Source organism: Carettochelys insculpta, chromosome 29 (genome assembly GCF_033958435.1).
Source record: "Carettochelys insculpta isolate YL-2023 chromosome 29, ASM3395843v1, whole genome shotgun sequence".
Lineage (NCBI taxonomy): Eukaryota > Metazoa > Chordata > Testudines > Carettochelyidae > Carettochelys > Carettochelys insculpta.
This window is the reverse complement of record NC_134165.1, coordinates 13,568,591-13,596,552: the sequence shown is the minus strand read 5'-3', so window position 1 is coordinate 13,596,552 and position 27,962 is coordinate 13,568,591. Positions and strand designations below refer to the sequence as shown.

The window sequence follows — 27,962 nt, the reverse complement described above, 5'->3', positions numbered from 1 at the left end:
GGGGGGGGGCAGGGCCATAAGGAGGTGCCAGGCCAGCGCCTGCAGGTGTGACCCACCTGTGTCTTTGGGTCACTGCCCCAGGCCTAGCTGACCCCCCCCCCCCCCCGCCCCGCCCCGCCCCAGGAAGCAGCAGCTGCTTTGCAGAGAAAGGAGCTGCTGGGGGGTGGGAGGGGGCTTGGAGCACAAAATGGCAAGCTGCATTGTGCGGGGGGAGGTGCAGGCTGGTAAGGGGACAGGGTAGTGTTGCTGTCTGGGGTGGGGGGGTGCCCAAGCGGGGGGGGGCCCTCCTCTTCTAAAGCAGCTGGAACTCAGGCATCCTGCCTCCCCCAGCACCCCTCTTTCTGCTGGGGATAGAACCCAGGTGTCCTGACTCCCACTCCCAACCATTACTCTTCACTCCCCACCTAGAGCCACAAGACGACCCAGGGGGGCCTGACTCCCCCCATTAGCCCACCAGAGAGATGGCTGGGGAACCCAGGAGTCTGGCCCCACACGCTATGGGCTGGCTGATGGGCCCTCTGCCACACACTTCAGAACCCAGTGGCAAGGCAGGTGCTACCTGCTGGTCTCTGTGCAGCGTAAGCATGCCCAGCTGGCTGGTGTGTGTGTGTGTGTGTGTGTGTGTCACACCCAGAGGCAGCTTCAGGCTCCCCCTGCACTGCACACCTGTGCCCCCCACTATAGCTTGCACCTTGCGGCAGGTCCCGCAGGGCTAGGGGAGAGATTTGGGGGGTGGGCAGCAGCTTCGGCGGGGGGAACCCAAACACCTTGGAACAACACAGAGCACATTTTTTCACCATCAAAGCTCGTTACAGACAGGAACAAAGGAGCCCTCTCCACCCCAGCCCTGGCCCTGGCCTGGCCTTAATCCTGCAGGACAGCCAGGAGAGGGCAACCTGTGGGCTCATATGGCAAGTCAGTGTCAGAGTCCTGGCCCCCAGCCCTGCACTCTGGCCCCTAGACCTCACAGCCCTCCCAGGGCCAGGAACGGAACCCAGGAGTCCTGGCTCCCAGCCCTGCACTCTGACCACGAGGTCCCACGCCCCTCCCAGGCCCAGGAACGGAACCCAGGAGTCCTGGCTCCCAGCCCTGCACTCTGACCACTAGGCCCCATGCCCCTCCCAGGGCCAGGAACAGAACCCAGGAGTCCTGGCTCCCGGCCCTGTGCTCAGCTCGGGACACAAAGCTGCCTCTTTGCCCCGCCTGGTCCCTCCCCTGCCTGAGCCGCAAGCAGGGCAGCAGGAGCCCAGGGCGCTGGGCAGCACAGGCCGGAACTGGCGCCACCCGCAGGGGCCGAGTAATAAATAGAGCAACAAAAATACAAATTGTCCCGCCCGGGCCACCCTGGAGGATGGAGATGCCCAGCAAGCCCCGGGGGCGCTGCCGCAGGCTTCTGCACGCGTCCCTGGCCGCCCTGTGTCCTTCGGGCCCTGTCACGGCTGGTCCGGGTGGTGGGTAGCAGGGGAGCGCCGAGGAGGCGCCGGCCATCCCCCGCCGCTTGGGGCTGAGCCCTGCCTGGGGCAGTCCGGTGGGGCCGGCGAGCTATACCAGGGCGGTCCGAGTGTCGCAGCGGCCCACGCTGGCTGTGCTGCTCTTCCTGCGCAGGCCAGGCGTGGCGCTGGCGCCGTGGCCCTCGCCCGGGCAGCCGTGCTGCAGCAGGATCTCTGCACACTCCTGGCTCCCGGCGCGCCGGGCATAGAAAAGGGCCGTGTGGCCCAGTGCGTCGCGGGCTTTCACGTCGATGCCGTACTGCAGACAGAGAGCGGGGTGAGGGGCCTGGCTCCGGAGGTGGGGTCCCGAACCCCCAGAGCCAGGGAGCCGGGGACCCCCTCTGGCTGGCCACTGGGATGTGCCACTGGCCCGGGGTGGAGTCTCCGGGCTGGGTCCCCTCTGCAGGGTAAGGAGGGTGCTCAGGCTGGGGGTGCTCTGGCCTCTGACTGGCTGGGCTGGAGCCCTCGCTGGCTCTGATTGGCTGCCACGTTTAGGTCTCCTGTGATGTCACACACATTTCTGAGGCAGTGATGTCACAATGCCCAGATTTATGACTTCACTGCAGGCTGGGGCGGGCCTCTGCCCGAGATGGGAACACCCCCCCCCGCTTTCACCCTGCAGCAGGCACCCTAACCCTGCTGCCCCCAGCCGGGGTGCCCAGTTCTGCAGCTCTCCCTTCCCCAATCCTGCTATGAGCGAGGGTGGCAGCTCCTGCACCGGGAGACGGCTCCCCAGCCCCCCGACACACGGAGTCCCAGGTACCCCTGGACATACCCACACCAGTAGCTGGGTGATGACGACGTGGGGCAGGTCGCAGGCCAGGTGCAGCGCCGTGCGTCGGTCCTTGTCCCCAGCGCTGGTGTTGATCAGCTCCTTGGTGCTGTGCGCCAGCAGCAGCAGGATGGTGCTCAGGTCCTTCTCCTGTACCGCCTGGAACAGCTGCTGCCCCAGGGGGATCTCGGGGTTCGGGAACGGCGCCAGGAACAGCCGCTGCTCGTACTTTGCCCGGATCCAAGACTCCCGCTCCTCCCTGCAGTGAGACGCACACATGGAGGTGGGGTGGCAAGAGCCCGGTGATGCTCAAACTGGGCAGAGATGCAAAGCCTGGACCTGAGCACCCCAAGGGCACTGCAGTGCTCAGAGCTGGGTACCCCCAGGGGCCTGCAGTGACCAGAGTTGGGTATCCCAGGGGCCTGCAGATCTCAGAGCCAGGTACTCCCCAGGGTCTGTGTGATGTAGTGGGGGATACCTGTGGGGGGGGGGTCACAGAGGGTGTGGGGCTCCTGCTGAGGGTAACCGAGGGGACCAGGTGAGACCTCTGGGCTTCAGACAAAGTGGGAGGTGGAGCCTGAGGGGTTTGAACTGGAACTGGGAGTTGGGAAGCAGTTAGTCTGGGCTGGGAGACAGAAAGGCAAAGGAGGGGGCAAGGCCCTGGCACGGATCGGCCTGGCTCTCTCTGCCTGCTGTCCCGACACCTCTGTAGGACACTGTGTCCCTGTCAGCTAATAAACCCGCTGTTCTCCTGCTGAGTGAGAGTCACTCCTGCCTGCAGATGGGGTGCCGAGTTTGGGGACCCCTGAACCTCACTACACTGGTGGCAGTGGTGGGATGTACCGCACCCCGAGGATGGGGCACCCAGCAGTAAGTGACTGGGGTGCAGGAGGAAGAAGGGGGGCCAGCGAGACCCAGGTGTGCAGAAGGGCAGTGAGGTGCAGTTCCCAGAAGCGGAGGGGCCTGTGGCTGAACCCAAGATAATGTGGTCATAGTCCTTGAGAGGAGGTTCTTCTGGGAGTCCATTGGAATTGGTCCCAGGGGGCAGAGGGGCCTACAGCCTAACCCCAGGGAACGGGTGACCCACAAGGAGTCTGGCACACTGAAAGATTCTTCCAGGAATCGTGGGGTGCAGAGGGCATCGGCCTGTGAGCCTGCAACCCTGCTCAGCAACTCCGCTGTGAAGCGGCAGCACCTGGAAACTGAACTGAGATTAAAGGAGCTGGACAAGGCAGCCTGGATGTGCAGTGGCAGAGCTGAGGGTTAAGGAAACTCCTGCAGGGGTGAGCCCAGATCAGGGCAGGGAACCCTGAACTGCGTGGAGCTCGGAACTGAGTGGCCTGCCGCAGCTCAAGGAGGCAAGGAGCGATTCCAAGCCATTGTCTACTCATGGCCAAGACAGAGCCTGGGGACCCCTGAACCTCTTTACAGCCTGCAGTGGTCAGAGCCGGGCACCCCCCAGAAACCCACAGTGCCCAGAACTGGAGGCCCCTCTCCTGGGCCTCGCCGTACCAAGTCCCGATGCCTGCAGCCTCCACCTCCAGCACACTGGCAGTGCCCACAGCCTGCTCCCCACAGGACCCTACTCCATGGGGGAGGTCTGGTATTTCCAGGGCCTCTCCATGAGCTGTTGCAGTGCCCTGAGGGCGGGCGCAGGGAGGGGCCGGGGCATGGGGTGGGCACTCACCGGGACGACTCGCAGGTCGGCTTCCGCCGGCCATGGGTGTTCTTCTCCCAGATGCCGTTGGCTGTCTCGTTGCCGATGGACGTCAGCACCAGGGTGAGCTCCAGGGGCCAGTCGTCCAGGTCCAGCGAGCGCACCCGGGACAGGTGGGTGCCCAGGTTCCGGTGGATGCCCGAGCACTCGATGCAGATCAGCGCCCCCAGGTTCAGGCTGGCCCACGTGGGGTCTGGGGGAGGGGGCAGGAGAGGTCTCCATCAGCACCTGGAAGCTGCTGGGCTGCCAGGCGCCAGCTGGCTGGGGGAGCGTCCGGGGGGAGCCGCAGGTGCCAGCTTGGTGCCACCGCCCCCCCCAGAGGTGCCACTTACTCGGTGCCCCGCAGTCCACACACAGGGAGTTGCCTCTGGCGTTTCGGATGGCCTGGATGGCCACGGCCTCACTCTGGCTGTCCATCCGGGCCTGCCGGGGGCAAAGGGCGGGCAGTTGGCCAAGCAACCAGGGAGCCAGGCACAAGCCCCCTAGGAGAACCCGGTGCCAGGCTCTGCTCTGCCGTGGTGGGAGTCAGGGAGCTGCTGCGCCAGGGGAAGCCCCCAGGGAAGTGGGGGTAGGAGGCCTGGACCTCACGTGCCCACAGTGGGCAGCGCAGAGGGCACAACGGGGCCTGGTTTGGCAGAGGGAGGCTGGGCTGGCAGCCCAGCAGGCTGGCACCAGCCAAGGGTGTTGGGCGCCAGGGGAGGCACCTCACAGCTGGTTTAAATCCCGGCAGACTCACGTCTGCCCTGTGAGAGGCACATGGGCCTCGGGTGGGACAAAGGGGCGGCATTCCCTGCACAGGCATTAAAGACCCCAGAGAGAGAGGGGTGTGGCCTAGCTCCACCCCCCACGATTATAGAATAAAATCCTAGAGCTGGACGGGGCATTGGAAGACGTCAAGTGCCGTCTCCTCCGCCCTCTGCACCATCCTTGACAGCTGTTTGTCTAATCTGCTTGTAAGACTTTCCAGGGATGGCGATTCCACAACCTCCCTGGGCAATTCATCCCAGTGCTTAAACCCCCCGACAGGTAGGAAGTTTTTCCTAATATCCAACCTCGACCTCCCTCTCTGCAGTTTAAGTCCATTGCTTCTAGTCCTATCAGAGAACAATTTTCCACCCTCCTCCTTGTAAAAACCTTTTAGGTCCATGAAAACCACTATCATGTCCTCTCAGCCTTCATGTTTCCAGAATCAACAAACCCAGTTCTCTCAGTCGTCCCTCAGAGCTCAGGATTCCTAGACCTTCAGTCATTTTTGTGGCTCTTCTCTGGTCCTGAAACGTGGCACCCAGAACTGGACGCAATACTCTGGTGAGGGCTAATCAGCACAGAGCCAAGCGCAAGACTGACTGCTCGGGTCTTGCTTACGACACTCCAGTAAATATATCCCAGAAGGATGTTTGCTTTTTTTGCAACACTGTCATGTTGTTGACTCATTTTGCTTTTGGTCGGTTATGACCCCGTGATCCCTTTCTGCGGTTCTCCTTCCTAGACAGCCACTTCCCATTTTCTGTGTGTGAAGGCGATTGTTCCCTCCTGAGTGGAGGATTTTGCATTTGTCTGTATTAAACTTTGTCCCATTTCTGTCTGACCATTTTTCCAGTCTGTCCAGATCATTTGGGGTTACAACGCTATCCTTCAAAACAATTGCAACCCTCCCAGCTTGGTATCATCCACAAACCTGGGAAGCAGTGTTTATGCCACTGTCTCAATCGTTGATAAAGATACTGAACAGAACCGGTCCCAAAACAGACCCCTGCGGAACCCCACTTGTTACGCCCTTCCAGCCTGACTGTGAACCATCTCTTGCTCACCTCTCTCTGAGAACAGTTTTACAACCAGTTATGCACCCTCCTTATAGGAGCCCCATTTATGTTGTATTTCCCTCGTGTATGAATGAGAAAGTCAGGTGAGGGTGTATTAAATGCTGCCAGCTGTACATTTTGGCTGCTGTCACCCAGAGGTGGCTGCATTTCCTCATCTCAGGGATTGGCTAATGGGAGGCTGGGTCCCTCCCAGGAGGCAGGACAGGACTCTCCGGAGTTGGCATGCTGTTCTGCTGGCTCAGCAGCCGGATGACAGGGAGGATTCCGGGTAAATGCCCAAAGAGCGTGACAGGAGGCGGCTGGCTCTGGGGAGCAGCGGGCATACCTTGTTTTTGCTGCTCTCGCAGCACTGCAAGCTGGCCAGGATCTGGCTCTCGATCGCCTGGACCCAGGCATCTCTCTCCTCGAAGCTGCCCGCCTCGAAGTGCCACGTCTGGCCCGTGCTGGAGACGATGATGAACTCAAAATTCTCCTCCTCTGCAGAAGGGAAAGGGCATCCCCAGGCCAGGGGAGGGGCGACCGTCACCACATGGGCACCCTCCGGAGGTCTGCGTGGTCAGGCTGGGGATGCTCCGTCTGCTGGAAGTGGGGTGCTAAGGCTGGGCCTGGGGAATCTCCCTGCTTGACCCCCCTCACCCTGCTTATGGCTTTATTTGGCGGGACGACATCGAATACCCGTTACAAAGGAGCTGGGCAGCATCCGGAGGGGACCGGCTGCTCCTTCCTAGGCAGGCGCATGCACGGCGGAGGCCCCAGCAGAGTGGCCCGTACTGACCCCTGCTGCTGCTGAGAGCATGCAGGCGAGCAGCGAGCGGGCTGGGCACCTTGCCCAGGAGCCGTGCCCCTCGGCTATGGCTCCCCAGAGGCCTCCGAGCCCACCCCAGGCCAGCCGGCACTCCCGGGCGTAGCGCCGCCTGCCCGCCCCACGACGGACGCGCCTCGGCATGCACGACAATGACACCCGTCCGGCGCGGTGGCCGCGGCCCGTTACCTGTTTTATAAATATTTCTTAAACTACCAAAGGTTTTTAATTTCCACATTTTGCGCTTGGCTGCGGGGCGTCCGCAGGGCGGGGGGGCGCAGCGGGAGAGAAAAGGGAGACAGTCAAGAGACAACGCCAGGAGAGGGGAAGCCCTGTGGGGTGGGGGGGGGCAAAGCACGGAGGCAGGGAGAGAAGCAGTGAGCGAGCGAGTGGGGGTGAGCCCCCTCCAGCAGCGGTGCGGGGGGGGGGCGGGTGAGGGAGAGGTGCATGCTGGGAAGCCATTTGCAGAGCTGAGGGGGTGGGGCTGGCAGAATGGACCGGGATGATCGGGGCCAGGCCAGGGGGGAGCTGAGCTGAGCTGAGCTGAGCTGAGCTGCTGGGAGCTGGGGGCTCCAGGACCCCTGAGGATAGAGGTGGAGCCAAGCCGGGGCCCAGGGTTCAAGCCCTGTTGCTTTGCAGTGTAGACTTAGCCTCACCCAGTCCCTCCAGAGCCCCCAGCCCCTCCCTGCCCCAAGGCCGTTCCCAGGGCGCATTGCCCCCCCCCCACGAGCTGGGCTGCTCCTTGTGGGATGGGCCAGGGGCAGCTTGGCTGGTCCCAAGTCAGGGCTCCCTGTGTTACCGCGGCAACAGCCTCCCTCACCTTCCGCCTGTCCTGTCGACCCCTCGGTTTTCGAGGGGGTCATCAGCTTCTTCCGGCGATGCTTCTTCCTGTCAATCATGGGCGAAGGAGGCGGGTCTTTGCTGCTGGGGCTGGGGGTGGGGCTGGACACCCCGTCTCCGGCTAGGGCCCCCTCTGCAGAGAAACACGGGTGGGAGAAATCACCCCACGGCCTCCCCATTGTCCACCGCATGCCTGGAGAACCCCCGGCATCCCCCCGGAGATGGGGAGCCCTGAACCAGCCACCTCAGAGGAGTTCTTGGGGGGGCAGCACTGAACCTACCCAAGCCGGAGGTCTTGGCACTGGCCGCCGAGGCACAGCGCTGGAGGGGCCGGTCCGTCTTCCCCGAGGCTTTGCCCACTTGTTCTGTCGGGAGGCTCAGCACCGCAGGGGAGAGGCTCGCTATGGGGAAAGAAGGGGGCTGAGGGGTCTCCCCAAGGTGGAGGGTGTGGGATACAGCTGAGACGGCACACTGGGCCCGTATGGTGACATACAGACCAGCCATGCCAACTTAGGAGCAAGTGTCAGCAACCAAAACAGCAAGAGGGGCCGTTTTCTTAAAAAATTTGGTAAAACACTCAATAATTCGAACACCTCAATGCCCGTGACTATGATAACGCCAAAGCGCGCCTCGTGTACAAGCAGCGTGCACACTGATTTGTGACGTGATACACGTTTCCTGCAGGACGGTCCCAATCTTTTTACCTCTTCTATTTCCTCACACTTTCCGGGGGTGGGTTTCTACCACCGTCTTCCTGATTTTCACTCCCCAACTTGTTTTAATTCTGCCAGTTTGACTTCCCGTTTACTTTCAAAACCAACAAGACGTCCTGTGGCACCTTATAGACTGACAGATATTTTGGAGCGTGAGCTTTCGTGGACAAAGACCCGCATCATCAGATAACTCCCCCTTTAATATTTTAATACGTGCAGTGCGCTGCTATAATTGCACAGCAAAAAAAAAAAAAAACCAAAAAAAACAAAAATCCTCCTGATTATTTGCTAACCAGTGAGCATCTAAAAGCCCAACAAGGAACAGCTCCTGTCTGATGCATCTCAGGAAGCAGGTCTTTGCCCACAAAAGCTTATGCTCCAAAATATCTGTTAGGCTGTAAGTTGCCACAGGACATCTTGTTGGTTTCGAAGATACAGACTAACTCGGCTCCCCTGCTGATGCTTGTTTAATTTCAGTTTTCTTTCTTGCAAAGCCCGTTGCCCCTCCCAGCAGGAACGCTGCCAGCTCCCTTTTCCTTGACGAAATCAAGCCTTTATTAGCAACCCATCCCGCAGTGCACTGCACATATTAAAGGGGGAGTTATTCGAGGTTTCGAGATCACCTATCGCTTGCTCTTTAGACAGAAGTTGCTCGGTGTTGGGCTTTTAGACGCTCGCCGGTTAGCAAATAAGCAGGAAGATTTTTTTTTTTGTTTGTTTTATACTATAGCATCAGGAGCCACAAAGAAATCGGAAGCTGCAGGCTGCAGAGCCCTGGCTTCAGAGCAATCCACTGGGTGTCACTGTTGAGCTATGTCAGCTGGGCACAGGACTATGATCCCAGCAACTCCTGGGGCACCCCGACCAGCCTACCTCTCTGGGTCAGGAAAGCCCCAAAGCAGGCCCCTCGTGCCCTCTGAGCCACCTGCTGTGGTGCCAGCCTCCCCTACTCACACGAGCGTCCTGCCCCCTACTTCCTAGGGAGTGACAGCAGGGAGATGCCCAGGTTGCCCTTTTCCCCCAAATCCAGGAGCTGGGAGGTGGCACAGGCCGGGTCTTGGCACCGAGCTGGCCCTGTGGTCACTTACCGCCGCTCTCGGGCACCTGCCCCCCGCTCACGTCCTTCACCAGGCCATTGATGCTGGAGGAGGGGCTGCAGGCAGAGATGGCCCGGGGGGGGCGCTTGCCAGGCACCTTGACGGTGGTGCGGAGGAGGTCCATCCCCTTCCCATGGGTGCTGTGAATGTAGTCCTAGCGGGAGAGATGGGGAGTCACCCAACTTACCAGCCCAGGTCGCAGCCTTGCGAGCCCATCCCCATGGCGCCTGGCCTGTCCCCAGGGTGGCCGTCCATCCCGTATTGGGCAAGACACTCCTGTGCTGGGGATGCCAAAAAGGCATCCCGACTTTTTTTTGAAAAGGGACGAATTGTGCCGTATTTGCCCCCCTGGTTCCCAGCCTCGGGGAAGCAGGGGAGTGAGGGTAGCTGCCACCTCCCTCAGGCTCCCGGTGGCTGCCGCCTCCTTCCTGGCTCCCCGGGCTTGGAGGAGCAGCCCCACCCCCTATATCTCCCTGTCCCTGTCCCATATAGCCCTACCTGTCCCCAGCCTGGTACGACGGAGGGGGTCATGAAACGGAGCAAGTGCCCGCCCCTCACGGCAGGATTTGGTGCCCAGGCCCGGGTCCTGGTGCTCAGCAGGCAGAGGGAGATGAGAGAAGCAGGTCCCTCTGCTGCAGGGCAGCCATGAAGTAGTCAGGCTGGAGGAAGGGCCACGTTTGCAACCCTGGCACAACAGTGTGGGCTTGGGGATGGGGGCACCAATGTTCCCTCTGATCTTTTCCACCCATGTGCGGATCAAATTTTATTATGTGCGCTTCAGAATGGGCAGCTGCGCACCACCCACAAAAAGCAACCCTCGTGCGGGCGCTGTGCTCACCAGCTGGGCAGCCCTGGACTCTCTCCTGCGTGGCCGCCCAAGCGCACGGCTTACGGGGAACACGGCCAGGCACTTACATTGATGCTGGGATGATAGAAGAGGAGCCCGTTGCTGGACAGGGTCACGTATTTCTTCTTCCACTCCTTGTTGAGGGAATTGCCGCTGCGTTTCAGCAGGAAGCTCTGGTGGGAGCAGAGGAGGTTGGGCAAAGCTGGGATTCCGCCAGGGGAGGCTAGCGGGGTGACTCGGGGTGCAGCACACAGCTCGGGGGGAAGAGGGGAGGGATGGGCTGTGGATGTGCCAGGGTGTGTTTGCGTGCAGGGTAGGTGCGTGCTCGGTGTGCGTGTGTGTCTCGGTTGTGTGTGTGCTGGGTGTGTGTGTGTGCGTGCTTGACGTTGTTGCTGGTGCAGAGGAGAACCCTGGGCCTGCCTCGAGGGCGCTGGGGGCAGGTATGAGGGACCAGGGCAGGGTGGGCAGGTCCCCGCCATGCCCGCAGCTCTCACCTGTTTGATGGGGATGGCGCGGCCGCTGCCCGCGTTGTCTCCTCTGCTGTCCAGGCTCCTCTTCTCCGAATCGCTCCCCCGGCGGTTCTGCCGTGGGACAAGCGGCACTTGGCAAAAGCCCCATGACCCCCCCAGCGCTCTGCTGTCCTGCCCTAAGGGGGCGCCACTGACCCGACCTCACAGCACTCTGCTGTCCTGACCTAAGGGGGCGCCGCTGACCCGATCTCACAGCGCTCTGCTGTCCTGACCCTAGGGGGCGCCGCTGACCCGACCTCACAGCGCTCTGCTGTCCTGCCCTAAGGGGGCGCCGCTGACCCGACCTCACAGCGCTCTGCTGTCCTGCCCACAGGGAGAGCCGCTGACCCGGCCCCACAGCGCTCTGCTGTCCTGCCCCTAGGGGGTGCTGCTGACCTGGCCCCACAGCGCTCTGCTGTCCTGCCCCCAGGGGACGCCACTGAGCTGCCTGGCTTCCCCACCCCACATGCCTGCACTCCAGCCGCCCATGCCGCACCCCCAGTCCCGCAGGCAGCTGCCGTTGGAGGCTCCAGCCCCCAGGGGAGCGGCACAGCGGATGTGCCAGGCTGGCGCTCCAGCGAGGGGTGTGTGGGCGGGGCTCACCGTGAAGAGGCTGGTGCGCCGCTTGGCCCCCCGGTGCAGGGAGCTGGGGGTGCCGATTCCCACCGAGGCCTCGCTCCGCAGCTCGCGGTGGCTGATGTTGGGCGTGGAGGGCAAGGAGGAGGAATAGTCGCTTGTGTGGCCTCCGTTACTGGCCTGGAAAAGAGACCCGGGCACGCGGCGTCAGAATCCCCATCAGAGCCACCCACTGCCCCAGGGCCCCTTTTCCCTTGGGCCACAGAGACCCCCCCCCCAACAGATCCCCCCGACTCAGGGAGCTCAGGGATGAGGGGTTAGAGCAGGGGGTGGGGAGGAGAAGGCAGGGCCCCTGGGTCCTGGCCCCTGCTCTGGGAGGGAAGTAGGACACAGTGGTTTAAGCAGTGGGGGCTGGGATTTAGCATCCCTGGGTTTTCATCTCTGCCTGTATCCCCACCTCCCCAGGGCATGGCAGGGCAGGGCCAGCCCCCTATACAGGCCCTGTTGTCTGGGTTCAGGGGGCAGCCCTGGGCACAGCAGTGCTGGTGGGGCTGGAACCACTCCACGGCCAGCTCGGGGCAGGGTTGGGGCTGGGTGCTGCTCATGCAGCGGCGCCCCCTGCTGGTGGAGGGAGGTGCTGAGGCAAGTGCTGCTCATGCAGCAGCACCCCCTGCTGGCCGAGGGAGGCGCTGGCAGTACCTGTCCCGGGTGGATGCCGCCCACCGGGGTGGAGGCAGCCGAGTGGCTGGGGGTGCTGGGTAGAGACTTGCAGGAGGCCAGGAGCTGCTGCTGCTTCTTCAGAGTCAGGACCTTCTGGGCCACTGGGAGGGGGGAGAAGAGAAGTCATGGGAGAGGCGGAGCCACCTGGGCCCCAGCCCACCCCAGCCACGGCCACAGGGACCTGGGGCAATTACTCCCCCCAGCCACGGACGCATCAGCCCCCCAGGGCCCCAGCTCAGGTCCCCCACGCCATGACTCTGCTGGAGAGCCCCCAGCCCCCCCAGCCTCCTCCCTGCAGGCTGCTCCTCCCCGGCCCCGGGGTCACCTTCATTGAAGACCCGGTCGACGTTGAGGCCGTAGGTGGCGCAGGTTTCGTAGTAGAGGCAGCGTTTCATCTCGCTGCACAGCGCTCGGGCCTGCAGGTCCTCCACCACCCGGGGGTTGGTGGAGCTGATCTTGTCTGTGGGGGGGGAGGAAGAACAGCCTCCTCTCACTGGGACGGACGGACGGATGGACAGACAGATGGCGGGGGCTCCTCTGCGCCTCGCCCCTGCCCCCCTCCCGCACCTGGGCTCTCGGGGCTGGGATCACGGGTTGGGCACCTGGCCAGGGAGGGGGAGACGCTCCCGGGTGATGGTAGGTGAAGAGTTAATCCTGCACGTACCACTTACAGCTCAAGCTTCTGTCCTGGGGACATCAGGGCCATTGCAACTGCCAGGGACAGAACCCCCCCAGAGTCCCCCTGCTCTGCTCCCTGTGGACAGCGCCCCCTCTAGAGCACCCCCGTCCGGCTCCCTGTGCACAACGCCCCCTAGTGGCCCCCCACCCTGTGCTCAGATTCCCCTAGCGACCCCCCTGCCTTGTCCCTGCAGCACAGCACCCCCTAGTGGCACCCCACCCTGTGCACAGATCCCTCAAGCAACCCGCCCTGCCTCACCCCCTGCAGCAGAGCACCCCCTGCTGAGCCCACCGGGCCCCTACAGCCCCTGGGTGTGCCTCACGGCCTCATGGCCAGCAGCGAGCGCCCCCTCCGGGCACCGCGCGCTGCCTTCCGCCGTGGGCTCACCTCCCCCGGGCCGCCATCCCGCCCCTGCCCCCGCCCCCGCCCCGCTCACCCTGCGTGCCCACGAGGGCCACGGCCACCTCCGAGGGGCTGCGGTAGCTGCTCAGGAGGCTGTAATACTGTGCAACCTGCTGGAAGCTGCCTTCGTTCTCCAGGCTGAACACAAAGACCACGGCGTCCACCCAGCTGGCAAACTGCAGGGAAGGGAGTGAGCCGCAGTTGGCTGCTGGGCTGTATCCCTGTGCTCGGGGGGCCCCGACGCGCAGCCAGGGAATCCTCCAGTGTGACAAGGTGGGTTCGTGAGGGTTTTATTCCCCCGGGTGGGTCTCACGTGTTTCCTACTGTCTTGCAGTAACTTGAGGCGCGTGCCTCAGTTTCCCGAGGCCCAGCATCAGTGCACAGTGCTGAGGGGAGTTTGGGTGGGATGGCTTCTCACCCATAGCCAATGGCCCTCCCTGCTCTTTGGAGCCTAGGAAATCAGGTGAGCACATTCTTCCCCGGAACCAGGACACAGGCGGAGGAGGGGCCAGGCTGGTTTGAATGGGAACTGGGCTGGGGGTGGGGCAGTCTGGGCCAGCTGGAGAGGGAGGAAGCGGGGCCAGGGCCCGGCTCAGGGACCCCTCTGGGCCCCTCTCCCCAAGATGGAGGGTGCCGATGGCTGCTGGCCCCTGTGCTGACGGGTCTGTTCTGTGCCATGTCCCTGTCACCTGAGAACCCGTCCATCCCCCTGCAAGTGAGTCACATCTGCCTGCGGGTGGGGGCAGGGCCGGGGGACCCGCCCCAGTCCGTGACACCCATCTCGTGCTGGGGCTGCAGGGGCATCTGGGGTGTGGAGACCCTGGGACCCAGGGATTGCAGAGGGAGTGCCCTATGTCTTTTGCTCACCCACCCTGGGGATGTGACCCCTCCAGCCCTCCCCCAGCCATTACCTTGGCATCTGGGGCCCCCCCTTCCTCTCGGATCAGTAGGAGGTGGCTCTGCCCATCCACCACCACTTCCTTCTTGAACTGTCCACCTGGATTCAGAGGTGGAGAGAGCAGGCGCTGAGCATGGCCCCTGTGCCTGACGGCCCCTCCCTGTCTGAGAGGCTCGACCACGTGGGCATGGCAGGCGCGGTCACCCCCCAGGCGACCCAAGGCTCAGATTACAGGCCTCTGCTCACAGGGGGGCTGTGGGTCGGGAGTGAGGGGCACCGGCAGAGCTGGGAGAGCCCAGGGCTGGGCTGGCAGGGGCTGTGGGTTGCGAGTGAGGGCCACCAGCAGAGCTGCCACTTCCACGCCCTCCCCATCCAGCCCAGCCCCACAGGCCTGGAAGCAGACAGGACTCGGGCTGGGGGTGAGTGGGGCACAGGCAGGTCTGGGCCTGGGGATGGGGTCGGGCGTCCATGGCGGCAGGGGACGTGCCCAGCACAGGCACTTGCTGTAGCTGTCAGGCTGTGCCAGGCCAGTCGCTGGCCCTGGGGACTGAGCCCCTATCCCAGCAGGGCCCAGTCTGGCGCCCACCCGCCCCAGGCACTCACTCTCCGCAGGCTCCAGACCCAGGTAGGAGCCGGTGAGGAAGCGATGGACGAGGGCCGACTTCCCGCTCGTGGTGCTCCCCAAGATGCCCTGGGAGGCCAAGGGGAGAGGTCAGGGCAGGTCCCGCTTGGCCCTGTGTTGGACATCACCCCCAGCCCTGCCACTGCGCCCCCAGCACAAGCCCTGGGGCCACCAGCCAAGCGCCCAGCATGGCCTCCCAGCGGGCAACGGGCCCCAAGCTCTCCCATGAGGCATGGGGGGAGAAGCCCCACCCCCTTCAACATCCCCCCCGTCTCCCACTCCAGTGCCCGTCGGGAAGGCCCGAACTCTCTGCTGCCAGCTATGTCCGTCTCCCCAGTGCCCCGGAGCACCAGTCCCAGAGTTGCTGGGATGCCAGCATCTGCTGCGATGCCAATGTCAGCAGCCAGGTGCCCCGGCAAGGGGCAAAACAAGACAGCAGGGGGCTGCGGGTGGGGAGTGAGGGGCACCGGCAGAGCTGGGGGAGTCCAGGGCTGTGAGTCGGGAGTGAGAGGCACCACATTTCCATTGGTCCCTCTGGCCCAGTGGCCGGGGAAAGGAGACACCTACCAGTCGGAGTTCCGGGACAGAGCGGCTGAGGGTCCATTCCTGGCTGTTTGCTACGGCCTCTGAGGAGAGAAGGAAAAGGCGTGTGAGGCCCGAGGTGGTGTGTGTGTTTGTGTGCACAAACGTGCTTGTGTGTGCACGAGCATGTGTGTTTGTGTGTGCAGGAGTGTGAGTTTGTGTGTGTGCAAGCGTGTGTTTGTGTGCACGAGTGTTTGTGTGCACAAGCATGTGTTTGTGTTTGCACAAGCACATGTGTTTGTGCGTGCATGAGTGTAAGTTTGTGCGTGCAGGAGCGTGCGTTTGTGTGTGCACAAGCGTGTTGTGTGCACACGCACGTGTGTTTGTGTGCGCAGGAGTGTGCGCACGTGTTTGTGTGCACACGTGTTTAACTCTTTCCATGCAGCGCTGGGACCGACACAGCTCCCTAACGTCCTTCCATTCACTATTATCACTGTGACCTGAGCACTGCTTCTAGCAGAGCCGCCCCCAGATGGACCCGTGGGTTACTTCTCTGCAGCTTTGCTCCCGCCTGGGGCTGCGGACGCAGGCTGGGACTTGCCGGGCTCTGTTCTGCTGATGGACTGACAGCCCCATGCATATCTGCTGGCCAATGTATCCCGCCCCAGGGAGTGGGTGGTGCCAGTCTGGGGACGGCGGGGCCTGGAGCCTGGCTTTTTACTTCAGAGGCTGAATGGAGCCATGGGGCGCCCAGCTGCAACGAGGTGGCACAGAGAGGCTATTTACAGAGTTGCACTGATCAGCAGCACCAGAAGGCCAGCGAGGCCTTTGCCCAGCTGCAGGGTCTTCCCCCCGCCTCCGGCCTCACCACACTCCAGCAGTGCTGCATGTGGCCAGATTGGGCCCCTAGGGAGAGCACCAGGCTGCCCCCAGCAATGGGAGCAGCAGGGAGCTGGTTAGAGGCCTGGCACTGCCCACTGGGCTGCCCCAGCTTGGGCATCTCCCTGCAGGGCTCTGGCATGGCTCCCCAGGGAAGCGAGTCTGGACCCAGTCTGCTAACCCGGGCCAGGCCCTGCCACAACTCCATGGCACCACATGGCAGAATGAATTCCTTCTCTCTGTGTTACCGTGGAAGAGCTGCTTAGCAACTGTGCCCAGTGCGTTGCCGAGCAACCGAGAGAGACAAGGACCACACTGGGGCGGAGGGTATCTCCTGAGAGCTGGATACCCACAGGGGCCACCTTCCACACTGCTGGTGCCACATTGGAGGGTTCCCAGCTGGTGTCACCCCACTGCAGCCAGCTGTCAGCCCCACTGCTCCCACCCAGGGACTTCTCCCGGCTTGGCCCTGAGGGGCGATGTCACCCCAACCTCCTAACATCCAGGCACATCCGAAACCATCTGCATCGGGTTCCCAGATGGCTCCCAGCACTGCCTTCTCTGAGCACCTCCTGCTCAGCCCAATTTAAAAGATGGGGAAACCGAGGCACTGGGTAGCTAAGTGACTTGCCCAAGGTGAGAGAGCACAGGGCAATGGACTCCACCTGGGCCAGCTGTCTTCTCCAGGCAGGACTTTTTCAGAGGTGCCTGATGGACAGAGCAGCCCCGAGCCTGTTGTGTGCCCAACTCCCTTAGGTCCCCTCCCACTCCTAGCGCCACAGGGCGAGATGGTGGGGGAAGAGACCAATAAACCGCCCCACTCTGTCAGCCTCAGGAGGGTGCCATGTCTCTGCTGTCTGTCCTCCTCTCTGCTGGCCGCCTTGACTCAGTGATCGCCCGGCACTGTGAGCCACAGCCACAACCCCCAGCTGCCCCAGGCTGGCACTGGCATCTCCGTGGTTATGTAAGAGCTGCTCTAACAGCCACCGAGGGCTGTCACGTCCCCGCCCCACAGCTCACAGGACACCAGCACAAGAGCAGAGAGGAGCAGCCGCATCCCACAAAGGGAGACGGGTGAGCCCCTCGGATGCCCCTGTGCTGATAGCGGAACCTGGGTGGCCACACAACCAGCTCCAGGGCAAACTCTGCTACACCAGCCCGGGCTGCGCTGGGGATGCTGCCCCTTGCGGGGGACATGGTCACACAGGAGGGGTCATGCATGTGAGGCCGAGCGCCCTCGGAGGAGCAGGGGACCCATTTCCACACCGGTCAGGTGCTCCAGGCCAAGTTTGTCTCTCATTTTTCCCCATCCCTGTGTGGAATAAATTGTGCTACATGCACCGAGGTGTGTGTGATGTGCACCACCTATAGAAACACACACTGCTGCTGGCGGTGGGCGCTCTGCTGGGTGGCACCTGACTCTCTCTTGGGTGGCCGCACCAGGGCGCAGCTCACAGGGGACGGCAGTTCAGGGCTGAGCCACAGCTGCTGCCCCCGGCCATGCCCTGTGCCCAGGTGGCAAACACAACGCCAGGCTTGCAAGTGGTGGGTGGGTGCTGGACATCCCCCCACGCATGCCAGCACTTGGACATCATTAAACTCAGAAGCCTGCGCCTGGTTTCCATCACTTCTCAAGGTCTGCCCGGCACAAGGAGGCTGGTGCCAGGATGCCCGAGAGGCGGCTTAACCCGCTGCGCAGGGAGGATGCAAGGAGCAGGCACGGCCTGGCATCTGCAGCCACCCGCTGGACACACTTACCCCTTCCTCCAACACACACCCACACTGATTACGACAAAGTGGAGTTTGGGGGGATTTTATCCCCCTGGTTAGGTTACATGTGTTTCTTACTGTCCTGTAGTGATGCCAGGAGGGTGCCTCAGTTTCCCCAGGCACAGCATTGGTGATGGGAACTTCAGCGTCACGATGGCACTCAATGAGCCTCCATGGTTTTTGTAACCTAGGCAACCAGGACAGCTGGGGACAGGGAGTCTCTGCCCGCTGAATAGGAAAAGGGGTCCGGGCTCTGGCTTGGGGACCCCCTCACCCCAAGATGGAGGGTACTGACGGCTGCTGGCTCCTGTGCGCAGGCTCTTCCACGCTGTGTCTCTGTCACCTGAGAACCCTTCAGTTCTCCCTGCTGAGTGCGAGTCACAGCTGGCTGCGGATGGGGGGACAGGGCCTGGGGATCCCCCAGGCTCCTGGCCAGGGTTAATGAAGGAGAAGCTCAGCACCAGTCAGAGCAGGCACAGGCAAGGTCATCGGAGGTCTCTGCCTTGCTGCTTGGGGCTCATACGGGGGATGCAGAATTAGAATCACTTAGCTTGGAGGGCTGCAAAATCCCCCGTCCTTTGGCACTTCAGCAGCACCCATCGCCTCGCGCCCTTTGGGCTACAAGTGCCGGGGTGAAGGGACCCCCGGGGAACAGCTCCCCCTTCAACCAGCGCGCAGAGGGCTTGTAGGAGTGACCGCAGAAGTGACTGGACTTCAGGTGCCTCAGAAGGCTCTGAGCTCTGGTGAAAGCCTGGGCCCCGATCTGCCACCACCTAGGCCTGCTGCAGCTGGACTGGGCCCAATTCTCTTTTGCCCCAGTCCTGGCAGAGTTGCTAATCTCCGTCAGTGGAAATGGACCTGTTGATTCGGTCTCCCTTGGCCCCCAGCGCGGCCAGGCTCCTTTCTGGGTGCCGTGTGTGCACGCCCTGGGGTAGGCGTGCAAGGCGCTCGTGCGGCACTGCAAAATCGTGCAAAGGTGCATGTGCACCTTGAGCCACCAGACTGACCAATGGGGCTGCTGCTTCCCCCACCGCCAGGCAGGCCTCTCAGAGACTACCCGTGCCTCGCTCAGCCTCCCATCGCTGAGCAAACCCTGTCTCAGGACCAGTGACGAACCCGGCCGGCTATGACATCACCCCTCCCGCAGCCTGATTGGAGCAGAACCCCTCACACCTCCCCTCAGCCAATCAGCTACCGAGACCAGGGCAAGCTCAGCCTCTGCTATTGGCCAGTCAGGTGCAGCATCTCGCTCCCAGCGGCAGCCAATCTCTGGTGCGTGGTGGGAAGAAAAGCCCAGCATGCACCTGGCCAGCTAGGCACCACTGCACCTGTGGCGGGGGTGGGGGGCGTGAATTCCTTCCTGACCCCTGGGGAGACATCAGCATAGGCCCTGGAGCATGAGATCTGACTGCCCCAGCCCCAGCCATTGTCAGGGCTATAGGAGAAATGCTATTAGCAGGCAACTAATTAGCTAGCTGGCTTTAAAAGCCAGCCCCAGGTCCTGGCGCCAAGTCCTAATCCCCGTTGGTGCTGGCCCTTTAAGGGGAGAAAGCATTTGCCCCATTCCGAGTCACAGGAGTCGCTCAAGCCAGCCAGTATGCGGCCAGGGATTGGCCCAGGCATGGTTGAGCCCACCTCCCCTAAAAGGGCCAGCACCCCCCACACCCCATGAGAGTCCTAGGGGAGTTGGGAGCTGAGGGCATTTTCCAGCAGCAACACAGCTGAGCCGCCAAGCAGGGCATGGGGCCCCGCTCGCCGGAGGATGCTAATGCCTGAGATTCCGGCCGTGGAATTTAGGCACCTGGCTGCCATTGCAGCCAATGGGAGTTAGGCGCTCTCGTAGCACTGGGGACCTGGGCCTTCTCCATTGCTCTTGGAGAGGTGGAAATGCCGGGAAAGCAGCTGCTCATCTCACCCCACCCCCAGCTCGGGCTGACGGCGCCCCTGTCAATGAAACCGCCCAAGGCAGCCATACACTAAACCGGCTCAATGAGCCTTGAAATCAGGCTCCCGGCTACGGACTACGCGGCATCCTGCTGCACACACGGCGGCTGGAGAGGGGCGCGTGCGGTGAATGAGCAACTTCCTCGCCGCTCGCAGGCAAACCCCTTGGGACGGAGGGCAGGGGACGGGCCCAGGCGCACACGGCCGCCAGCCAAGGGCAGGGCTAGGGAGACGAGGCCAAGGCTGCGCCCGGCTGGAGGACGATGCGAGGGGGCGGGTGGGATAAATTTTGTTCCGTGCACCGACGCTTGTGCGGATGTGCACCACCTGTGGAAACACAGGCTGCCAGCGGCTGCCCAAGCGCTCAGCTTACAGGGAACCCTGGACTCAACCCCTTTCCCCCACCACACTGCAGAGAGATAACGACTGTTGGCTGCGGCCCGGTGCCCGCCTCACCAAATCCACCTCTCCGCTGGACACCAGCGCTTGTCGGGCACCTTGTGCTCACGCCCTGTTGCCCCCCGAATGCCGGAGTGCAGAACGAGCTCCCCTCTGAAGCTTGGAGAGGGTCCCCAGCCAGCAGCCTGTGCTCCCCACCCCCGGGATTTTTTAACCAGCCCCTAGCTGGTGGGTGAGCTCGCCCATCTTCATGCACAGCCTGAGATTCTCCACAAGCAGGTCAGGTACCCGCTGACATCCCTAGGCAACGTTCCCTCTCATTTTTTCCCCATGCCAGTGCAGAATAAATTTTATGAGGTGCACTGAAGCTTGGGCACCATCCATAGAAACGCCAGCGGCGGGTGCTTTGCTAATCGGCCGGGGGGCACTTGAGTCTCCCCTGAGGGGGCACCAAACACACAGTTTACAGGGACCCGCCCTCCGCTCAACGCCCGAAGACTTCCAAAAGTCCAGCCCTCCGGAGCTCTGCCCAGCGCCCATGGCTGAGCAGCCACACAGCAGGGGAATTAGCACCTGGGAGCGCCGGCCCTGCTGCGAGCGGCTGCCCTGGGCCCCCTGGGGCAGGTGGCTAGTACCATTTTACACCCCTAGTGCTGGCACAGCGCCCCCCTGCACCAAACGGAGGGGAGAGAACCGCCAGGCAACGTCCACGTCGCAAAGGGAAGCTCCCTGCCAGAGCTCTCAGGCAAAACCTCGCCCTAATCCTGCTCCCCGATCCCCCCGCCTGCCTAAACCCCCCACCGCTGGCCCAGGCTGGGGCCTTTGACATGCCAGATGGGGGTAATCAAAGGCCAGGCCGGCCGCTTCATAAAGACACCCCCCATTAACCGTGTGGCGGGGGAGCAGGTGGAGGGTAGCCAGGTGTGACGAACTAGGCGTGCGAGCGTCTTATCCCCCTGGTTAGGTCGCTTGTGGCTCCTGATGCCCCTGTAGTAACACCACGTGGCGCCTCAGTTTCCCTAGGCGCAGCCGGCGCGCGTCGTAGGGAGAGGCCTTTCGGTGGCACCACTTCTCGCACGTCCACAATGGGGGCACCTGCTCGTTCTAACTTCGGCCACCAGGTGACAAGTTTCCCCCCTGGGAACCAGGACACAGGCGGAGGAGGGGCCTGGCTGGTGTGAATGGGAGCTGGGCTGGGGGTGGGGCAGTCTGGGCCGGCGGCAGAGGGAGGAAGAGGGGCCAGGGCCCGGCTCGGGGACCCCTCTGGGCCTCTCTCCCCGAGACGGAGGGTACCGACGCTGCTGGCCCCTGTGCTGACGGGGCAGTTCTGGGCCATGTCCCGGCCGCCTGAGAACCCGTCTGTCCCCCTGCGGGTGAGTCGGGGCAGGGCCTGGGGACACAAAGGGACCAGGCGGAGCCGGGGGGATTTCTGAGCCAGGCCGGCGGCCACTTGTGCTGCGTGCAGAGAGAGGGGAAATCCGCCCCCTCCAATCCCTGGCTGGGGGCGCTCTGCCAATCAGCTGGGCGGCCCCCGAATCTCTCCTGGGCACCCGCCCAAGCACTCAGCTGCTGGGAACGCTGCTCAGGACGCCTGGGTTCTGAAAGCCCCGGTTTGCCCTTCCTGGCTGAGTCCCTCCCTGCTCCTGTGCCTCAGTTTCCCCACCCACCCTTATTCTGTTTAGCTGGGAGCTGCAAGGCAGCATTGGCTCCTCACCCGTGTCTGTGCAGCCCTGAGCTACGGGGCCCCCAGTCTGGGTTTGGGGCAGCGAGGTGCTACCGTAATACACCTAATAATAGGTGAGCAGGATTCAGGGCTTTGCAGGGGGCTGGTTTCTGCTGGGTTGCTGGGTGCTGAGCAGAGAGAAGGACCGGAGCTGGACTCTGACTGGCTCTGGAAGGGCGAACGTCACCGGGGAGCAGCATATGGCCAGGGCAGAGCAGGGCTGGCGTCCGATCTAGCACCGGCCTCCCCTGCACCCAGCGCTCTGCCAGTGCCCTCAAAACCCCCACCCCACCCCGCACAGCCCTGCGATCCCAGCCCGGGGCTGCTCCCACCTCAGCTCACAACCCTCTATTCTGACTCACAGCCCTCTGCTCCCCTGCCTCAGTTCCCCCCCTGCCTGTTCCACCCGGGAGCTCTTTAGTGCCAGGGCTGACGCAGATATCCTGGGCCATGAGCTTTGTCTGAGCCCACAGCGAGGCCCTGGTAGGGGCACAGGGGAACGACCCCAAGTGGTGTCGGGGCAACTCTCACCCAGCTGGCAGCAGGGTGGCCCCAGGCTGGGGCTGAGCCAGATTCCTTGCGGAGTGATGGGCAGGCCGCTGGCAAGGGGCCAAGAGAAGCAGACCAGGGGAGCCCTTGGCACAGAACCCCAGCCCTGCTTTTGTGGCTGTGCTGCAGGCGAGCTGCAGTGCCAGGTTCCTTCCCCACGCCACTGCCTCCGCAGGGCACCTCACATCGCACCTGCGTGCTGCCCCCCACAGGAGGGGGCCATGTGCTCAGCCTAGTAATGCCTCCAGCCCACTGACCCCCAAAGTCCCCTGGCTTCTGGATGCAGCAAGGCCCAAAAGGCCCAGATCTCTGGTCAGGGATTCTCCTGGTGGTTGAGGGAGCCTGGACCCACAGTTGGGCTCAAAGTGTAACCAACGGGGGGGTCCTGGTTTTACCACAGCAGTGCCCCCCTGTTCCCTGTGCTGCCTGGGAGCTGAGCACTTGGGCGGCACCCCCAGAAGAGATTCAGGTGCTGCTCAGCTGATTAGCAGAGCGCCCACAGCTGGCAGCCTGTGTTTCTCCTGGTGGTGTGCAGCCACACATGCCTTGGTGCACAGAACAAAATTTATCCCACCCCGATGGAAAAAATTAGAGGAAACCTGCGACCTTCCTCTTCCCTCTGTAGCGCTGGGGATGAAAAGCTCCAAGCTCCCATTGAGCTGGAACGAAATGCACCCCCAAGTGAACAGGGCTCCCCTGGCATCCCAAACTGGCCCCTGGAGTGTAGGCACAGGGTGAGGGTGCTGCCCACTCGGAGGGCACCCAGATGGGCTTAGAGGCGGACCCGGGAGGCCACAGGGACAGAGCTGTTGCTGGACATGGCTGGGCAGTGGAGGAGGAAATTCTCCTTCCTCTGACAAAGGGGAGCCCAGGCGTGGTGGGGGCAGCCCAGCCCAGGTCATCCCTGCCCGGGGTGCACCCTGCTCTGCTGCCTGCCTCACCAGGGGACACGCACAGGCAGGGGTCAGCGGCTCAACACCAAGGAGCAGGACCCACACTGGGCATGGCCTGGCACCCGCGCGTCCATTGCGCCCTTCACCCTGGCATGTGGCCCCACCGTGCTGGGTCTGTGGCGCGCCAAGGGTGTGAGGCCTCCTTGGGGCCGCCCTGCCACCCCTCCATTCACAGCACCACTGCGCTTCCACCTCTCTCCTTCCTCCAGTGGGCCGCCCGCATGCTTATTGGCCCAGCGCCCAGGCACGGCGGGTAGGACACAAGTGTCCCCACGCCAGCGGCAGAGCCTTTCACACCGCAGGATGCTTTCTGACGGGGGGGGAAAACTAACCGACATCTCATCCGATTAGACTCAAAGTCCAAACGACGGCGCTGGGAACAGGAGCGGGCACCTCTGCCACAGCTGGGTCAGGCGTGGGGCTCACTACAAGCCTAGCACCCATGTGGGGTCGGCAGGGGAAACTGAGGCACAGAGGCAGTGAGACGGGGAATGGACGGCAGCAGAGCTGGGAGCGGGACCCAGGCTTTGCTGCTATCTTACAGCACAGGCCGGTGCAGTTCTAAGCCCCACCATGGTTTGCGCCTGAATTTCCCCTCCCACCTTTTCTCTACGTAAATTGTACTTTTCAGGGATGTATGTGCAGTGCTGGACAGGCAGGGCCCTGAGCTCCCTTCCATCTACTCAGCATTACCACATTGCACAGATGACCCACAAAGACCAACAGATCTGAGAGCAAACCAGGTGTGGGAACAAGGGGGCCTTTCCCTGCCCCTCCCTGCAGCCTGGCCCCCGCTGGGGCAGAACACCCAACTGGGGAGAACCAGGTTTATTGCACTGCATGGGATTGTTACTTCCCTCAGTCAGAACTCACAGCAAGGACAGCTGCCACCCCCAATGCTGAGCTCTTGGCTTGTCCACACCCACCTGCCCTCCACCCCAGGGCTGCTCCAACCCTGCCAGGCATGGACTGATACTGGAGCAGCTCCCACCGGCAGATAAAGTCCGGGGGATGCCCTTCCGGGGGAATCCAGCACCGATTCCAGGAGAGGGAGTTAAGGAATTAACTACATTGCATGATGCAGACCTGATTTCTGTGGCCAGATCCCAGCTAGGGCAAACTGGCATTGCAAAAGAAGGGTTACTGGGCCAGTCCTGACCCCCTGCAAATCAGTGTGTGCCGGCCCTAGGCTGACCCTGCTCCCCACAGCAATCAGGGAGTGTTGCTCTGGGTCCCCCCGGCCACCAGGGTTCACCACTCTGGGGTCCCCCTTCAACTAGGGGGAATCCCCCTGTAACCAGGATGCGCCACCCTCTGATGTCTCTCATTGGGGTTCCAGCTTTCATGCCAGCAATGTGGCTCAGCTGCCATCAGCTGCTGGACGGCTTCTTCGTTGGCTGCCCACCCGACTCAAGAGCCCCGGGCATCTCGCGCATTACATAAGCAGCTCAGCAGCGGGTTCCCCGGCCTCGGCTGGTGCCAGAGCACAGTGGCTGTCAGAGCTGTGGATCAGGCAGGTCGTGGCTCTCCCGCCCTCCCTGGGAGACTTTCACAATTTAACCCCATCCAGCCTGGGCTCTGGTCTGTTAATCCAGCTCCAGCAGGTCCCAGCTAAGGGCCAGGAGGGCTTCCCCGCCTCTGGGAGGGCTGAGTGGCTACACCCCTCCTCAAGCCCTGGCTGCTGCAAACAGCCTGAGCCCAGGACATGGGATGGAACCCTGTCTGCTGACCACATGGAGGGTTGCCCAGCTGATTAGCAGAGCACCTGCAACTGGTGGAAACTGTTTCTACTGGTGGTGCGCATGCACACATCCTGGGCACACAGAACAAAATTTATTCAACCCACAGATGGAAAAGATTAGCAGGAACTGCTGGCCAGAACTCAACTCTCTTAGACTTTAACCTCCAGGGGAGCCAGCACTAAGCGGCCCTGCTGGTCCCACGCACCCACCGTCCCGGGACATCACCCCCGGGGTCACAGAGCAATGGCCAGGGTGAATCAGAGCCAGGAAGTGGGTTTCTCATTTTACAGGACATTGAAATTTCATGGGAATTCCACGTTTTTCAGGGGAAATATTCCAATCCGGGACACGCCACGAGCAAAACCATTTAGAAATTCCCTCCGCAGGCCCAGTCCAAAAACGAAACGCCCACCCCCGGAAGCCTTTTGTGTTGGGCCCCATGAACCGTTCCCTTCTAAGCAAAACGCATCATTTCAACAGCCTCGCAGAAAAGCGCCTTGCTCCAATTTGCGGGTAGGGGAAAAAAAATCTCTCCTCTACCCGCTGCCCTTTGGAAAGGAAATCCTGGCCTTCCCACCTGGAAAACATCAGAACCACATGTTCCGATCGTGTCAAACTTTGACCTTTCCTCCCTGTAAGTGAAATCGGCGCGTCAGTGAAGCATTTTACTCAGGAGACATCACGAGCAGCGTTCTTTCTATTTTTCCCCATCCGGAATAAATTTTATTCTGTGCACCACCAATAGAAACCCATGACGCTGGCTGGGGTGCTCTGCCAATCAGCCTGCGTTATCCGAATTTTTCCTGGGTGGCCACACAGCACTCAGCTTACAGGGAATGCTAGATAAGAGCCAAACTCAGCCAAGAGAGATGGTATCCGGTTAGAAGAGGAAGGGTGAATAACCATTGGCACAATGCACCAGGGCTCATTCCTGGCGGATTCGCCCTCCGCAGCAATTTTCACAAGGCTGCACAATGGGCCATGGATTCTGAGAACCACTGGGAAAATGCTGCCTTGGAAAATTCCCAGCCGCCTCTTCGGAAGGGCACGAAGTCAGAAGCAATCTCAGCTTTTGGTGTTTCCCTGTCCACTGGGGATTCTCCACAAGGATGGAGCCAACTGCCTCAACTGGGATTTGGACTCTAGCCTGTGGCTACTGCATTCACTCCCGAGCGTAGCAAATTGCAGATTGTGGGGATTTGCTTCCCCTGGTTGGGCTGCACGTGTTTCTTACTGTCCTGCAGGAACCCCAGGGGTGCGCCTCAGTTTCCCTGGGCACAGCACCAATACCTCGGTGGTGATGGACATCTCAGGTGTGATAGCTTCTGTAGGCACCCAGTGGCTGGCGCCCTTCCTAACCTGAGCCTGGGGGCGGGGAGCAGCCAGCTGACGTTCCCCACAGCAAGCAAGACAAAGACAGGAGGAGGAGCCTGGTGGCTTGACTTTGAATGAGGCTGGGGGTCCCCAGGCCCTGCGCCCCACCTTCAGGCAGCTGTGAATCTCATTCAGCAGGGAGATCAGCAGGTTTATCAGGCAACAGGAACACGGCATAGAACAGACTCAGTACAGGAACAGAAGCCCCCGGTACGATCCCTTTTGGGGAGAGGGGCCCAGTGGGGGTCCCCTTCAGTTTGGCTGGCAAAGAGTGCACAGTTTGGGGGTGCAAGATGCAGCACCCCCACTACACTTCCTTACAGCTCCTCTGGCCCATGTCCACCTTACTTGGGCTAATTGTCCAGAGGACACGGCTGGGGGATCAAGCACATGGGGAACAAAGGGAGGGAGAAGCTGCTGGCTCCCCACTGGCCTCACTCCAGCCAGGGTGAGTGTTAATGTTATGAGCATCGCACTGCATGGCTCCTTGTCCTGGATTGCACCTGCCTTCCAATGGGTCAGCCTTCGGTGGCACCCCCTCGTACCCTGGCCACAGCACCCCACCGATCGCAGGGCCCATCACCTCAGTGTCTGGGCTCTGCACGGTCCTTAATACACGCATCCCCTGTTTTCACAGGTGGGGAGTCGGAGCTGCAGCTCGGCCCAGGCTTGGAGATACCTGATCTTTCAGGGAGTGAGCCAGAAGGACCCAGGGCTTGTCCATGCAATGCACCTGGCTGCTCTATCTCTGCTGGCAGAACATCCCATGTGAACACTCTACAGTGCCTTTGATCTAGAGTAGGTACTCTGCTTTGGAAGCTAATAATCACTGCCAGCATTCCCCGTAAGCTGAGCGCGTGGGTGGCCTCCCAGGAGAGATTCAGGCGCTGCCCAGATGATTAGCCGAGCACCCGCGGCTGGCGTTTCTACCAGTGGTGCACATGCATCACTCACATAAAATTTATTCTGCCCACGGATGGCAAAAAATAAGAGGGACCCACATCAGAGCTCTCAATTTGATTCTGTTCCTAGGGCCATGCCCATCACCCTGGCATCTACCTCAGACTCTGCCTTATACACCCCTGAACCACAAAGGGAATATTTCAATCAAACGCCAGGTCTTCCCATCAACCCGCCTCTGCCCCCGGAAATCAAGACTCAAAAATAACATTTGCCAACATGCTTCTGTTTCCAAGGGTTCGGTTCGGTGTTTCCAGCAGGCTGTTGAAGGGACAGCGGAGTCAGGGCACTGGGGTTCTTTGCCCAGCTCTGGAGGGGAATGGGGCCTAGTGGTTAGAGATCCAGGGGAGGCCTGGATGGTCCGAAGATGGGAACCGAGTGCAAGCCAAGCTCTGTGCTGGGATGACATGGGAGGGCCTTTCCTTTATGGACCAACTGCTGGATTGCGAGACAAGTCTAGGAAGGAGCCCTTGGGGACATGCCACACCCCTGAGGTGCTGGAGCCCCCTGCAGCCAGCTGGGCTGTTGTCTGGAGGGTGAGCAGGCGGGTGGGCGGGCGGGCAGGAGTGTGATTAAGCTACACGTCACAGCAGGGGAATGTGTGTTTATTAACCCTTTGTGCCTCCGTGACAGGGGAAGA

The 27,962-nt window shown here is 61.9% G+C and overlaps 1 protein-coding gene across 4 annotated transcripts in view; it reads right to left on the bottom strand.

Moving 5' to 3' along the window:
- Positions 1-103: 103 nt before the first annotated feature.
- AGAP2 (ArfGAP with GTPase domain, ankyrin repeat and PH domain 2) overlaps positions 104-27,962 on the bottom strand; it is a 48,226-nt gene continuing 20,367 nt past the window's right edge. For 2 of the 4 annotated variants that reach the window (XM_074979510.1, XM_074979507.1), the window contains exons 2-18: positions 15,075-15,133; positions 14,489-14,576; positions 13,899-13,984; positions 13,022-13,163; positions 12,232-12,366; positions 11,886-12,007; positions 11,214-11,366; positions 10,596-10,682; positions 10,170-10,274; positions 9,246-9,408; positions 7,726-7,845; positions 7,425-7,577; positions 6,128-6,279; positions 4,312-4,402; positions 3,950-4,172; positions 2,266-2,521; positions 1,414-1,749 (exon numbers count right to left, since the gene is read on the bottom strand). In XM_074979510.1, coding sequence (XP_074835611.1) covers positions 1,543-1,749; positions 2,266-2,521; positions 3,950-4,172; positions 4,312-4,402; positions 6,128-6,279; positions 7,425-7,577; positions 7,726-7,845; positions 9,246-9,408; positions 10,170-10,274; positions 10,596-10,682; positions 11,214-11,366; positions 11,886-12,007; positions 12,232-12,366; positions 13,022-13,163; positions 13,899-13,984; positions 14,489-14,576; positions 15,075-15,133 — 2,342 coding nt within the window. In that variant the 3' untranslated portion in view covers positions 1,414-1,542. Of the gene's footprint in view, positions 1,750-2,265; positions 2,522-3,949; positions 4,173-4,307; positions 4,403-6,127; positions 6,280-6,793; positions 6,854-7,424; positions 7,578-7,725; positions 7,846-9,245; positions 9,409-10,169; positions 10,275-10,595; positions 10,683-11,213; positions 11,367-11,885; positions 12,008-12,231; positions 12,367-13,021; positions 13,164-13,898; positions 13,985-14,488; positions 14,577-15,074; positions 15,134-27,962 lie in introns of all 4 variants that reach the window. The other 2 variants (XM_074979508.1, XM_074979506.1) reach the window with 2 other exon arrangements.